Below are 15,761 nucleotides of genomic sequence, written 5' to 3' on the forward strand. Positions count from 1 at the left end.
CCAGCAAGGAAGAAAATTCCTTTTGCTTCATATTTTTGATAGCAATTGGTATTGTCATTTTTGTTTTTTGTTTTAGCCATTCTGATAGGCGTGTAGTGTTATCTCGTTGTTGTTTTAATTTGCATTTCCTGATAACATATGATTTGGAGCATCTTTTCATGTTCTTGTTTGCCATCTGTATATTTCCTGGTGAGGTGCCCGTTCAGATCTTTTCCCCATATATTTCATTGGGTTTTTTTTTTTTTTTTATTGTTGAGTTTCAAGATTTCTTTGTATATTTTGTCTATAAGTCCTTTTTCAGATACATGTTTTTCAGATACTTTTCCCCAATTTGTTGTTTTGTCTTTTCATTCTCTTAGCAGTGTCTTTTGCAGAGCAGAAGATTTTGATCTTAATAAAATTCAACTTATCAAGTTTTTCTTTCATGGATCATGCTTTTGGTGTTTTACCTGAAAGCTCATTACCAAACACAAGATCATCTAGATTTTCTCCTAGAAATTTTAAAGTTTCACATTTTGCATTTAGGCCTATGATCCATTTGAATTAATTTTTATGAAAGTTGTAATTTCTGTGTCTAGGTTCATTTTTTTTTTTTTTTTTGCATATGGATCTCCAATTGTTCCAGCTCTATTTGTTGAAATCAACATATGCTTTCATTCTCCTTGTGATCTTCTGGTCTCCTAGGAGGGAATATTGGAGAGAATATGCATGCATGCACACATTTGCAAATACTCACCCCACAAGGACAATCAATAATTCCCAGAGAGTTCAGGATAAGTCCATATAAAACAAGAAAACTATTTTATTAAGGGTAACGTAATCTGCAAAATGTCCCCTGCCCATAATGGAGAAAGCATTTTGCCTCCTTCTTTCTCTAAGTCATTCTCAGGGATGCAATTATGCACAAGAAATGAGGACTATGTGATGATCATGTTACAACAGGGTCAACCTGCTCTATATTCCCACCCTTAGCTACACTATGGATTGGAAATTAGCTATGAATTCACCGCTGTTTCTCTAGACTGGGCAGGACTCAATGTTTATATAGGACTTTTCTCCTCAGTATAAAGACTACCTCCACCCCTTCCCAGAACAACCCCCAGGAGGTGTGAATAAAGACGTGCATTTGCAGCTACACAAGGACCTTCTGTGCCAGCTACAGGGGACAAAAGTGGAGACAGTATCACATAGGTCCTGCTCTCCAGGGCTCACATTCTAACCAAAAATAGACCTGAGTTTTAAAAGCAGTGATGAGAATAGTCACCAAGTAGTCATTTTTCTGACTGCCTGCCCCTCACTTTTGAGGAACCTAAGCTCCCCGAAGTCTCCAGAGGTGTTTCTCATATGCCTGTGCACCTGACGGTTGACATATTTCTATTTTCATCATCTTTCATCATCAAGGTGATATCTCCTCCCTGTGAACCTCTGGTGCCTGATAGGAAAGTTTCTATTGCTGGTCCTTGTGGGTGTGGCCAGTGCTGGGACATGACTGGACCACGCCCATGGACTTCAATGAGCTAGAGGGCTTGTCACCAACACGTACAGTATTGATTCAACTTAGAGCCCTTCCGAGAGGCTTGGGGTTTTTTTTGTTTTGTGTTGTGTTGTGTTGTGTATTGCCTATACATTCCAGTGATACCCCCTGCCCCCGTCCTTGAATTAAAAAAATTTTAACAGCACATCTCTATGTGTAAGTTTCTTCTTCTTAATTTTGCCAGCAACATGTGATCCACTTTGATCTTCATCCTTATTCTTTAATCAATTCAAAATTTTTCTTTTTTTTTTTATTATAACTGCTTTTTCTATAGTTTTGGTTTATTTCTTGGGACCACCTATAATTCTCCATTAGGTTGCATCTCCATTTCTTTGCCCTACATACATAGTACATTTTTCTTTCAACATATTAATATCTTTGTCCTTTCCTTCTGCATTCTGAGAGGGCTCTTCTAATTTTTCTCCCACATCAAATCTTTGATTTGTTTTCCAATGAAACATCTACTCTTTATTGCCTCTGATGAGGACTTGCATTCTGCCAGATACGTCTTTCCTTTTTCCTCCTTTTCCTGCTTGCCTCTTTGCCTTCACCTTGATTTGCTCTCTCTGTGTCCCCGTCTCACAAAGTTCATGCCTTCTTTATCCTTATGATGACTCTGAGGACATGGTTTCTAAAATTTACTTCTGTTTCTTAAGACGGCATCTTCAAGAACAGGCTCTTTCCCTGAGCCTTTAGGACGACATTTCCCTTCCTACATATTACAGTGTCATCTGATAGCCTTCATCTGAAACAGTAACAACAACAACAACAGAAGCTAGATAAGTATATGAAACAATGGTTTTCAAGGTATTATAATAGGGCAATGAAAAATAGGGAGACCTAAGAAACAGGAAACAAAGTGAGTGCTATGATTGCCCCAAATTACTGCCTGAAGGGTTTCCAGGCCTCAGTGCGGGGAGGAGGACCTCAGACATAGCAGAGCTTTAAAATGCTGGAGTAAAAACTGATATGATTTTAAGGAGAAATAGAGATATCTACAGTTATGGTTGGATATCTTTTTTGTTTGTTTGTTTGTTTATTCGGTTGTGCTGGGTCTTAGTTGTGGCAGGCAGGCTTCTTAGTTGCACCAGCATTTTTTTTAATCTAACATTTACGGAGCTCATGTTATGTGCCATACTGAGTTGTAAATATTTTTTTATTTTTATTTATTTTAATTTTTTATTTTTTTATTTTTTAATCAGTCATCAATTTTATACACATCAGTATATACATGTCAATCCCAATCGCCCAATTCAGCACACCACCATCCCCAATATGGTTGGATATCTTAACACTATCACAGACTTGAGTTGAATAACACTACCATTCAACTTGATGTAATTAGAGTTTATAGAATACTCCTTCTAACAACAGCAGAATACACATTCTTTTTATGTAAATATGGAACACTTACCAAGATGTATCATACTGTGGGCTATAAATAAATAAATAACTTAAAAGAATTCAAGTCACAGAAGATATGTTCAAATATCATCGTGAAATTAAATTACAATTCAATAGCAGGCAGATATTTAGAAAAGCCCCAAAGTATTTGGGAATTAAATAATGTACTTTTACATATATTACCTATGAGTCAAAGAACTCAAAAGAGAAACTGAAAGTATGTTGAACTGAATGAAAATATATGTGGCATGTAGCTATACCAGTACTTAAAGAAAAATTTATAGCACTTAGTATCCATATTAGAAAAAGAGAAAGGTCTCAAACCTAAGGTCTCAAATCTAAGCTTCTACTTTTGCATGGTAATTTTTTTGCTCAGATGTCTACTTTGTCTGATATTAATATTGCAACTTTAGCTTTCTCCTGATTAGTATTTGCATTGTATATCCTTTTTCCATTCTTTTACTTATAAGCTACCTATATCATTATATATGAAATTAGTTTCTTATAGATAGCATATAGTTCAGTCATAATCTTTATCCATTCTGGCAATCTCTGTCTTTTCATTGTACTTAGACACTTTATATTTAATGTAATTATTAATATATTTGGATTTATGTCTATAATTTTATTATTTCTTAGTGTTTATATACTCTGTTTTCATTCTTCTATTCCCCACTCCTTCCTTCTTTTGGGTTATTTGTTCATTTAGTATTTCATTTTAAGTTATCCATTATTTTTTACTATATCTCTTTGCATAATATTTCTAATTTTGCTTTAGGAATCACAATATACATAATGAACTTTTCACAATCTAATTAGAATCCATATTTTAAAAATTTGTTTATTAAAAATTGTTTTATTGACATAAATATCATAGAATAGCATAATATTCAACATTTTAAAGTATATACCTCAGTGGTTGATAGTATATTCATAGTGTTATACAGCTATTACAGCTAACTAATTCTGGAACATTTCCATCAACCCAAACAGAAATCCGTACCTCCCGTTTCCCTCTTCTCCCCATCCTATGGCAACCACTAATCTACACTTTGTCTCTATGGATTTGTCTATTCTGGACATTTCTTATAAATGGAATTATACCATAAGTGGCCTTTTGTGTCTGATTTCTTTCACTTAGCATAACGTGTTCAGGTTCAGCCATGCTGTAGCAGGTATCAGTGCTTCATTCTTTTATTTGACTGAGTAATATTCCATTGTATGGATACACTATATTTTGTTTATTCATCAGTTGATGGACATTTGAGGTGTTTCCAGTTTTTAGCTATTATGAATAATGCTGCTAAGAACATTCATGTATAAGTTTTTGTGTGAACATATGTTTTCAGTTCTTTTTGTATATCCCAGGAGTGGAATTACTAGGTTGAATGGTAGCTTTATGTTAACTTTTTGAAGAATTGCCAGACTGTTTCCCAAAGTCATGATATCATTTTACATTCCCACCAGGAATGCACAAGAGTTACAATGTCTCCACATCCTTGCCAACATTTATTAATTTCACTATTATTATTTAAAATTTTTTTATTATTGCCATCCTAGTGGATTTTGATCTCATTTTGATTTTGATTTGCATTTCTCTAATGACTAATGATGTTGAGCATCTTTTTGTATATCTACTGATCATTTGTAGATCTTCTTTGAAGAAATAGCTATTTAAATCCTTTGCTCATTTTAAAATGTGTTGTCTTTTTGTTATTGAGTTGAAAGAGTTCTTTATATTCTAGATATTATACCATTATCAGATATTTGATTTGTAAATATTTTCTCCCATTCTGTGTGTTGTCTTTTCTTGATAGTGTCCTGTGATTCACAGAAGTTTCTAATTTAAATGAAGTCCAATTTATCTGTTTATTCTTTCACTGCTTGTGATCCCTGTGTCTTATTTAAGAAGCTGTTGCCTAACCCAAGGTCATGAAGATTTATACCTATATTTCCTTCTAAGAATTTTATAGTTTTAGCTCTTTCATTTGTGTCTTTGATACACTTTGAGTTTATTTTATATATGGTGTGAAGTAGGTGTTCAAATTTGTCCTTTTGCGTTATGGATATCTAGTTGTCCCCACACCACTTGTTGAAAAGACTGTTTTTTCCCCAGTGAATGATCTTGGCACCTTGTCAAAAATCAATTGATCATAAACATATGGGTTTTATTTTTTTGGACTCTCAATTCTATTCCACTGATATATATTTTTATCCTTATGCCAGTACCACACTGTGTTAATAACTATAGCTTTGTAATAAGCTTTGCAATCAGGAACTGTGAGTCCTCAAACTTTGTTCTCTTTTTCAAGACTGTCTGGATATTCAGGGTCCCTTGAAATTCCATATGAATTTTAGGATAAGCTTGTCCATTTTTGTAAAAAGTCAGTGGAAATTTGATATAGATTTCATTAAATCTGTAGGTCAGTTTGGGGAGTACTGTTCTTTAGTTCTTTAGATATATTTTCCTTTAGCTCTTTAAACAGTTTAAAAATAGCTAATTTAAAGTCTGTCTAGTGAGTCCAACATCTCAGCTCCCTCAAGGATAGTTTCTATTGATTGTCTTTTTCTCTGAGGACCATATGAGCAATACTTTCTTGTTTCTTTGCATGTCTTATATTTTTTCTTAAATACTAGACATTTTGACTATTATAATGGGAAAATTTTGGAATTTAGATCCCCTTCCTCTCCCCAGGACTTGTTGTTGCTACTTGTTTTAGTTGTTAGTTTTTGTTTGTTTAGTGACTTCTCTGAACTACTTTTGTAAAGTCTGTATTCTTTGTCATGGGTGGCCACAGAAGTCTCTTTTCTGTTAACTTAGTAGTCAGCCAATGATTGGACAGAGATTTCCTTAAATTCTTGGAGCCAACAAATTTCCCAGTCTTTGCAGAGGGGCTCAGTTGGGGTATGCCTTTAACATTCAGTCAGGAAGTTAATGACTCAGCCTCAGTCTTCACTTTCTGCTTGCATAGAGCCTAAAGATCAGCCAGAGGTGAGTACTTTCAGGAAAGTACTCAGGTCTTTCCTGAGCATGCCCACAACCCTGGGAATGCATGTTGCCTTCTAAATCCCCAGGAATATATTAGAGCTTTTCAAAGTCCTTCTCCTCCCAAACATCCAGTTTCCCAGGCTTTCCTCCCAAACTTTTTGGTTAATCTATTGTTTACCCCAACTCTTATCCACTGGTTTAAGACAGCAGTGGCTAAAACATTTGCCTGCAAATGTTTTCAACTAATGACCCCTGGACAGTGGCTTTAGAACTGAACAAGTTCCAAGTTAGATGAGATAAAGTCAAGTCTTTTGAGGCACCAGACAGGTACAAAATAAAGCAAAATAATTAAATTCTTTGTGAGTGAGATCCATTCTGCTATCTCTGGTACCAGAACTGAAGATGTGGAGTGCCATTTTCAAGGCTACTACTGATCTGGGAGACAGGGACTAGGATAAGTTAACACACCACAAAGCTCATTGTTCTTACCAAGATTTACCCATTTTTCTTGAGTAAGTGGTTCCTGGTTTCTGCAAGCTTTTGGCTAGTTTCCAGACTTCCAAAATAGTGAATTCTCTCTCTCTCTTTTTTTGGCCAGTTTTTTTCATTACTTTTCTGTAAGGGCAGAATTTTAGAGTTCCCTACTCTGTCATTTTCACTGATATCACTCCCTATTTATCACTTCAAGTGGAAAGTAGAAATCTTGCCACCATGTAGGCCCTTTATTCTCTTCTTTTATGTTGTGGTTGTCTTATATATTACTTCTACATACATTGGAAACCTCCTCAGATAGTGTTATAATTGTTACTTTCATCCATTAAGCATATTTCAACAGAAGAATAATATAGTCTATTACGTTAACTCTGATATTTACTTTTATGTTTCTTTCCCTTCATTCCCAATGTTCCAAGTTTCCTTTGTATCATTTACCTTCTGTCTGAAGAACTTCTTTTAGAGCAGGTATGCTGGCAAGAAATTCTCTTCGTTTTCCTGCATCTGAGAATGTCTTTATGTCACCTTCATTCTTGAAGGATATTTTTACTGTATACAGAAATCTTGGTCAGCAGTTCTTTTCTTTCAGCACTTTAAAAGTATTGTTCCATTTCCTTCTGACCTTCATGACTTCTCATGAGAAATCCACAGTTATGTGATTCACATTGTTCTCCTACAAGCAGTGGACCATTTTCGTTTGTCTGATTTCAAATTTTTTTTTCTTTGTCTTAGTTTCATCAATTGATGGTGTGTTTGGCATGATTTCTTTGGATTTACCCTCTTGTAGTTCTCTGAGCTTCTTGGATATGTAGGTTATCTTTTGCCAAATTTGGGACGTTTTCAGCCATCATATCTTTACTTTTTCTGTACCACATTCTTTTTCTTCTCCTTTAGGACTCTGGTAACGTGAATAGTATTATATTATACCTTTTGGCATTGTCCCATAGGTCTATTAGGCTCTGTTCACTTTTTTTTCAAACTTTTTTTTTCTGTGTTGTTCAGATTGCATGATTTCTGTGGGTCTATCTTCAAGTTTTCTGGCTCCTTCCTTTATCATCTCATGTGGCGCTCATCAAGTGTGTTTTCATTTTGGTTACTGTATTTTTAAGTTCTGAAATTTCCGTTTTGTTATTCTTTATATCTTCTGTTTCTTTGCTGAGGCTTTCTCTCTTTTCACTCTTTTCAAAAGTTTTCACCTTTACTTGGAGAATTTTATGATAGCTGCTTTAAAATATCTGTCGGAATTCCAATGTCTGTGTCCTTTTGGCATTGACATTTGTTGGTTATTTTATTCCAAGCAAGTTTAGATTTTCTTGGTTCTTTGTATTTTGAGAATTTAGGATTGTATGCTGGGCATTTAGAATATTTTGTTATGTGATTCAGGGTCTTGTTTATACACTATGGATAATGTTGATTTTTTGGTGTGTTTTAGCAGGCAATCAGCCTGGTTGGATTCAGGCCTCAAGTTCTGACCAATTTTATGTTGGTTGTAGTTCCAGTTGCAGTTAAGTTTTCAAAGCCTTTGCATTGCTATTCAGATCTGTCACACTGGTGTGTGATACCAATGACTAGTTTGGCACCTGGGCTATTATCTAATCCATTATTCAGTTCTCAAAGTCTCTGTGTGCTTGTAAAGGTCAGATCAATCTACTCATGTGGAATTGAGTCCCAAAGTTCATAAAAAACTCGAAGTAACCACTTTAGCAACTTTTTCCTACCCATGATCTTTTCAGCAGTTTTTACTTCTCTGATACCCTCTAATTTGGTCCTCTAGCTAGAAAGCTGCAACTTTAGTTACCCCAATCTACTGTACCCTTTGTGCAACTGCACTTATGTCTGGGACAAGCCAAGGGAGGACAGAGGGAGACAAGAAGAAATGGAGATTCTTGCTGTGCTTTTGGGACCACATATTATCTGATCATAGAAGATGGTTCTCCTTCCTCAAAGTTTTAGGCTCCAACCAGCTCTCATTGCCACTGCTACTTCTGCTTCCAAGGATTGTTTGGGGGCTGAGGCAGAAGAGCACAGAGAAAAAATAAAGAATGATGGGGAATTTCCATTCTGTGTGTGTGTGTTTGGAAACCACTTTCCTATTCATCCACCCAGAACTTGAGGCATCTCCTGGGGCCCCCTCTGTTGTGCTGATGCTCACTTTCAAGTTTCAGACTACACTGAATTCAAGCCTGTAAATACCAGAAGAAAGAAAGGATAAACTCACCATCATTTGGTGGTCCTTTGGGTTTTCATGTTCTTCCTCAGTCTGCCTGTTAGGAGTTATTTTCAGAGTCCTCAAATACCTGCTCCATGAATTCTGCTCTGATTTTAGGCTGCATTCAGTGGAAGATATAGGTGCAGTATGTTTACTTCATCTTACCCAGAAGTGGAAGCCTGGTCAATTGATTTTTCAAGAAAAGTGCAAAGGCAGTTCAATGGAGAAAGCATAGTTTTGTCAACAAAACCTGTTGAAACACCTGGATACCCATATGTAATACATACATATATACATATATTCTTCAATCCCTACATCTCACTATATATGCAACTCAACTCATAATGAATCATAGACCTAAATTTAAAGAAAAAATTATAAAACTTCTAGAAGAAAACATAGGAGAAAAACTTTGTGACCTTGGATTAGGCAAATATTTAAAAAATATGACCCCAAAAGAATGATCCATAAAAGCACAAATCAATAAACTAGACTTTGTCAAAGTTAAGAACTTTCTCTTTGGAAGATACTGTTAAGAGAATGAAAAGACAAGCCACAGACTCAGTGAAAATATTTGTAAATCACATGTCTTATAAAAGACTTGTATCCAAAACATATAAAGAGCTTTCTCCTGCGCTCTAGAGCCCGCAAGCCACAACTACAGAGCCTGCGTGCCACAACTACTGAAGCCTGTGCGCCTAGAGCCTGTGCTCTGCAACGAGAGAAGGCACCACAATGAGAAGCCTGCACACCACAATGAAGAGTAGCCCCCACTCACTGCAACTAGAGAAAGCCCGCACGCAGCAACGAAGACCCAACACAGCCAAAAATAAATAAATAAAAGTAAATAAATTTATATATAATAAAACATATAAAGAGCTCTCCAATTTCAATAAAAAACAACCCAGTATAAAAGTGGGTAAAAGATATAAACAGATAATTCACCAAAGAAGATATACAGATGGCAAATAAGCCCCTGAGAAGATATTCAACATCATCAATCATTAGGGAAATGCAAATCAAAAATATGATGAGGTGCCATTACACACCTATTAAAATATCTAAAATTACAATGACTGACTATACCAAGTGATGGTGAGAAAGCAGAACTGCTGGAACGCTCATACACTGCTGGTGGGAATGTAAAATGGTAGAACCACTTTGTGTAACAATTTGACAGTTTTTTAAAACAGTTAAACATACATCTTAATACATTATTTTTTGCATTCTTTATACATCTGTCATATGATCTGCCATGCCACTTCTAGATATTTAACCAACAGAAATGAAAGCATACGTTCATACAAAGACTTAAACATGACTGCTCATTGCAGCTTTATTTGTAATAGTCAAAACTGGAAGCAACTTAAATGTCCATCAGTAGGTTAGTGGAATAAAGATGCAGACCTACTAGAGAATGGACTTGAGGATACGGGGCGGGGGAACGGTAAGCTGGGACAAAGTGAGAGAGTGGCATGGACATATATACACTACAAAACGTAAAATAGATAGCTAGTGGGAAGCAGCTGCATAGCACAGGGAGATCAGCTCGGTGCTTTGTGACCACCTAGAGGGGTGGGATAGGGAGGGTGGGAGGGAGGGAGATGCAAGAGGGAAGAGATATGGGGACATATGTATATGTATAACTGATTCACTTTGTTATAAAGCAGAAACTAACACACCATTGTAAAGCAATTATACTCTAATAAAGAGTTAAAAAAAATTCAAAAAAAAATAGATTAGTGGATTAACAAATTACGATCTATTCAAACAGTATAATGCTACTCAGCAAACTATTGTTACATATAAAATTACAGATGATTTTAAAAATAATTATACTACAGTAAAGAAGCCAGATAACAAAAGTGCATATAGTACAATTCTGTTTCTATAAATTCTAGAAAATAGAAACTGTAATGGTTCCTGTGGGTGAGGGGAAAAGGTGAAGTAAGAGGAAGGAAGGGATTACAAAGAGATATGAGGAAACTGGGGGGCAATGGATATATTTGTCATCTTGATTGTGGTGATTGTTTCACAGGTGTATACATGCCTTAAACACTTATCAAATTGTACACTTTATATGCAGTTTATTATATGTAAATTATATCTCAATAAGCCTGTTTTTAAAATGAGTTTTCAACTCATTCTCTGTGACGGTGAAATCAGGAGAAATCCCCCTAATTCTTTGGTTTATGGTTAAAATGCTATTTTCCACTTTGTCTTTTTCTGTAAAATCATAAGTTCATTAGTGGTCATTTGAAAGCAAGTGTATCAAGCACTTCCAGGCTACCTCCATATTTTCTGATTGTTTTTTAGCTCTTTTCTTGATTACTGCATTCAACCTTTTTCCCATTTTGATTGTTTATTTTTCTGACTTCTTGAGGTGAATGTTCAGTAAATTTATTTTCATTCCTTCAGTTAAGTTGTATTTTTTTGTATATAAATCTATTGATACAGACAAATTATACAGAAGGAAGCCAAATAATGTTAAACTCCCTCTCCAGATAAGACCACTATTAACATTTCTGCCAGCATCCTTCCTGACATCTTTCTGTGTGTGTATACCCTTTGTGTGTGTTTGTGTGTGTGTATGTGTCTGTGTGTGTGTCCAGAAAAGTACACAAATCATAAGTGTACAGATTACCACAAACTGAACACACCCACGTAACCAGGACTCAGTCAGTTAACAAAACCTTGCCGCATTCCAGAAGGCATCTTTGTATCCACTCCCAGTCATAACCCACTCCCCACCAACCCAAGGATAACTACTGTCTTGACTTCTAATGGCATAGATTACTTTTGCCAGATTCAAAATTTTATTTAAATGTAACCATGAGCATGTATTCAGCTTTATCTGTCTGCTGTCACTCAATGTTGTATTTGTGAGGTTCATCCATAACGTTTTAGGGGTTGTAGTTCATTCACAGTGGAGGTTCATTCTCACTCCATTGTGTGAATATATCATAATTTATTTATCCATTTTATTGTTGGTAGGCATCTGGGTGGCTTCTAGTGTGGGGCTATTATGAATAGTGCTGCTATAAATATTTGAGTGTATGTCTTTTATGAGCAAATGTATGCCTTTTTTATTGGTTATATACTTATGAAAGAAATTGCTGAGTCCTATACATGCAATTAAAATGTATATAACTTTGAATAAATGGTATCATACTAGACAAACTATTTTGTAACTTGCATTAACCACTGAACAATAAGTCAGATGCGTCTTTCCTTCTCAGTTAATATTATTCATTATATGGATGTACCAGGCTTTAATCATTTAGTTGTTTGTTGATGGGCTTCTACTTTGCTTTCAATTTTCAATAATATGCAGTATTTTGTATCCTTAGAAACATATATTTATTCAATAGACTGATTATCACTTCAGGATAAATGCTTAGAACTGAAATTCTGCATCCAAGGGTATGCCCATGTACATTTAAATTTTGATACACATTGTCCAGTTTCCATCTTGAAAACAGGTACAATTTACAATCTCACCAACACTGACTAAGGGAACATTTTCCTATTTCTTCACTCACAGTGGATTTTCTCTATATTTTGAACTCCTGTCAATCTGATAAGAGAAGAATAACGTTACATTTTGATTATATGTCATATAATTAAAAGTCTTTTTTTGGACTTCCCTGGTGGCACAGTGGTTAAGAATCTGCCTGCCAGTGCAGGGGATATAGGTTCGATCCCTGGTCCGGGAAGATCCCATATGCCATGGAGCAACTGAGCCCTTGCGCCACAACTACTGAAGCCCGTGCAAAGCAATGAATACCCAATGCAGCCAAATAAATTTATTTTTAAAAAATCTATTTTTCTCTTTGGTTCTTTGGAATGTATGTTATATGGATATTTAGTTCCACTAACTTATAACTTAATTTACATGCTTAAACATGTTTTTCAATTAAAGAGTTTGAAATGAAACAGGTCCTATTTGAACCTTTCCTCTGAAAAATAAGGAATCAGATTATTTTCTCCCTACTCTTCCCCTTATTTCTCTTCCTTTTCCTTCCCCCCTTCAGCTAACTCTTCCTGAGTCCAGTGTATGATAACCTGGTAAACTATGTTATCATGTATGTGTGGTACATAAAACGTATGATATCATGGTAAACTTTTTAAAAACATCTACAAGTTAACCTCTAGATAGGTGGAATCTTTATTTAATATTCATTCTACATATTAATGGATTTTATGGGAAGTGATATTCAAATACTTAGCATCCAGCCCTAGGGGCCAAGGTTCTAGAAGCTTCTTGCTGAGCCTGGTTGTCAGGTCTGGGAAATCCAGGGGCTCCAGAAGTGGGGTGAGAGGGATTGGGCGTACTTGGAGAGATGCTTAATCATTGATGTTTAATCCTGATTTGTACATGAATAATCAATGGACATTTTTTTTTAAATGACAAAAAGTAAGCTTTTTAAAATACAAAATATTAAAAAAATACATTCTCATTGTAGCAAATGCCAACAAGGCAGAAGTAAATAGAATAAGGAATGTGATAGTAGTTATGCCTCATTCAAATTCCACCCCATTCTACCCCCCAGAGGTGACTGACAACCAATGCTGCCAGTTTGGTTTTTATTAAACCCATTTTTTATGCTTATATAAGCATGTATGATGTTTTCATTCTTTATCTAATTTTTTATTTAACAAATGTTAAACCTAGAGAAAAATTGCAAAAATAGTTTTAAAAAAAACCCTTCTACCCTTTCACATCATCCCTGCTCATTTTCTCTCTCTCTCTCTCTCATTCTCTGTCCCCTGAACCTTTTGAAAATTAGATGAGAATAAATTGAAGACATCATGACAGACTTCACCCCTAAATATTCAGCATATATTTCTTAAGAACAACTACATTCCTTTACATGACCACAATATAATTATCATACTCAAGAAATTTAACATTAATATAGTAAATACAGACCAACATAAAATTTCCCTGATTGTTGCCATAATTGCCATCATGTCCTTTACAGTTGTTTGTTTTAAATCTAAGATGCAATCATAATTACACATTACATGTAGTTGTCAGGTCTTTAATCCAGAACAGTTTCCTAGCCTCTTTTTATGTATTTTGTGGCATTGACATTTTTGCAGAGCTGAGATCAGTTGTTTAGCAGAAGCTCCTTCAGTTTGAGTTTGTATGATGTTTCCTTGTGTTTGGAATCAGGTTATGCATTTTTGGCAAGAATACTACATATGTGATGTTATTCTATCAGTGTATCACGTTAGGACCTACATGCCAGTATGCCCCACTATTTGTTCTGCTAAATTTAAAATTAGATAAAGTCATGCCTGCCAGATTTCTCCATATTCTGTTCTCTAGCTTTTATCTAATGCAGAGGTAGGCAAACTTTTCTGTAAAGGGCTAGATCGTACATATTTTAGGTTTTGCAGACTGCATAAAATCTCTGTCACATATTCTTTTCTCCCCCAACCATTTATTTTTTAATTTGTTTTTAGCTGCATTGGGTCTTCCTTGCTGCGTGTGGGCTTTCTCTAATTGTGGTTAGCGGGGGCTACTCTTCATTGTGGTGGGCAGGCTTCTCATTGCGGTGGCTTCTCTTGTTGCGGAGCACAGGCTCTAGGCACGTGGGCTCAGTAGTTGTGGCACATGGGCTCAGTAGTTGTGGCGTACGGGCTCTAGAGCACAGGCTCAGTAGTTGTGTCTCATGAGCCTAGTTGCTCCGTGGCATGTGGGATCTTCCCAGACCAGGGATCGAACCCATGTCCCCTGCATTGGCAGGCGGATTCCCAACCACTGTGGCACCAGGGAAGCCTTCTATTATTCCTTTTATATTTATTAGTTGTCATTCCTCTGCAAAAAGAACTGTCCCTCCTTCCCTCCCTTTTAGAAAATGTTTTTGGAATCAATAAGGAGGTACAGATCTGTTTCCATTTTTTCAATGGCTGCAAAATATGCTGAATGTGTTAATTTATTTTTCAATTAGAATTTATAGAGTGCCAACTGTGCTAGTCCCTGGAGATGCAATGTTGAACATAAGTATAGTCCCTGTACTTACCTTCGAATGGGGGAAACAGACATTAATCAAATGATCACATAAATTAATGTAAACTTTCAGCTGCAATTAGTTCTGTAAAGGGGAACATTTAACAGAGAGGTATGAGCTGGTCAGGGCAGTCAACAGGAAACGAATGCTGCCCTGAGGAGGTGTTGACTAGGCTGAGATCCGGAAGATAAGTACCATTAGTTCTGTGAAGATGGGGCTGCACAGCAGGGTCCTGAAGACAAAAGAACACAGGGGAATATCTGAGAGATGGGCGGGAGCCCGGCTCGCAGGTAGAACTAAATGACAAACAGCAGTGTGGAAAGGCGGAATGAATACACAGTAAAAAATAATATCAGATGAGCACAGAGAGGTCATGGAACCAGGCCATGGGCGGGGTGGATGGGGTGGGGTCATTGTCCATGGAGGAATTTGGATCTTCGTCCAGAGAGCAAAGAAAAGTCACAGAAGTGTATTTTATAGATGGAGTGGTGCCCAGACCAGATGAGCCTTTGAGAAAACCACTCTGCTGGAGTGTGATGCTGGGAGCCCCATCCCTTGGCCACCGGATAAGCTGGTAGAGAGAGGATGGCAACTTGGATAGAGTATTCTATTGGCTATGGAGACAAGGTAACAAACTAAGTAATGCGTACGGTATGAAACTAACATGACTCTGGGTGATGGAAATATTTGAATCTTGATTTTAAGGTGGTCACACAGGTGTATCATTTATGAAAAGTCATCAAATGGGCACACATAAGATCCAAGCACCTCACTAGATGTAAATTTTACTGAAAAACAGTATCCTGCCAAGTGAAAAAGAAGGGTGCAAAGCAATCTATACAGTGTGGTACCATTTGTGTAAAGAAGCAGCATATATCTGTACAATATCTCTGGCAGGACACACAAGAAGGCAATGATAGTGCTTGCTTGATGGGAGGAGAGAAGGGTATCTGGAAGACAGGTAGAAGGGAGATGTTTTCCTGAATATTGTTCTTTACTTTGGAATTTTGAACCATTTGAGGAGACTTAGAGATGGATTGGATATACCTAATAACATATGCTGAAAATATATAAAGCAAAATTGATAGAATTAGACACATAGCCTAGCCCAAT

The 15,761-nt window shown here is 36.2% G+C and overlaps 1 protein-coding gene across 9 annotated transcripts in view; it reads left to right on the top strand.

Moving 5' to 3' along the window:
• CALN1 (calneuron 1) overlaps positions 1–15,761 on the top strand; it is a 471,992-nt gene that overhangs the window by 55,654 nt on the left and 400,577 nt on the right. For 2 of the 9 annotated variants that reach the window (XM_036825180.1, XM_036825181.1), the window contains exon 2: positions 15,129–15,275. The exons of the other annotated variants lie outside the window; for them this stretch is intronic. In XM_036825180.1, the coding sequence (XP_036681075.1) occupies positions 15,265–15,275 (11 nt within the window). In that variant the 5' untranslated portion in view covers positions 15,129–15,264. The remainder of the gene's footprint in view (positions 1–15,128; positions 15,276–15,761) is intronic. 9 annotated transcript variants of the gene reach the window in all.

The sequence above is a fragment of the Balaenoptera musculus genome, chromosome 15 (genome assembly GCF_009873245.2).
Source record: "Balaenoptera musculus isolate JJ_BM4_2016_0621 chromosome 15, mBalMus1.pri.v3, whole genome shotgun sequence".
NCBI lineage: Eukaryota > Metazoa > Chordata > Mammalia > Artiodactyla > Balaenopteridae > Balaenoptera > Balaenoptera musculus.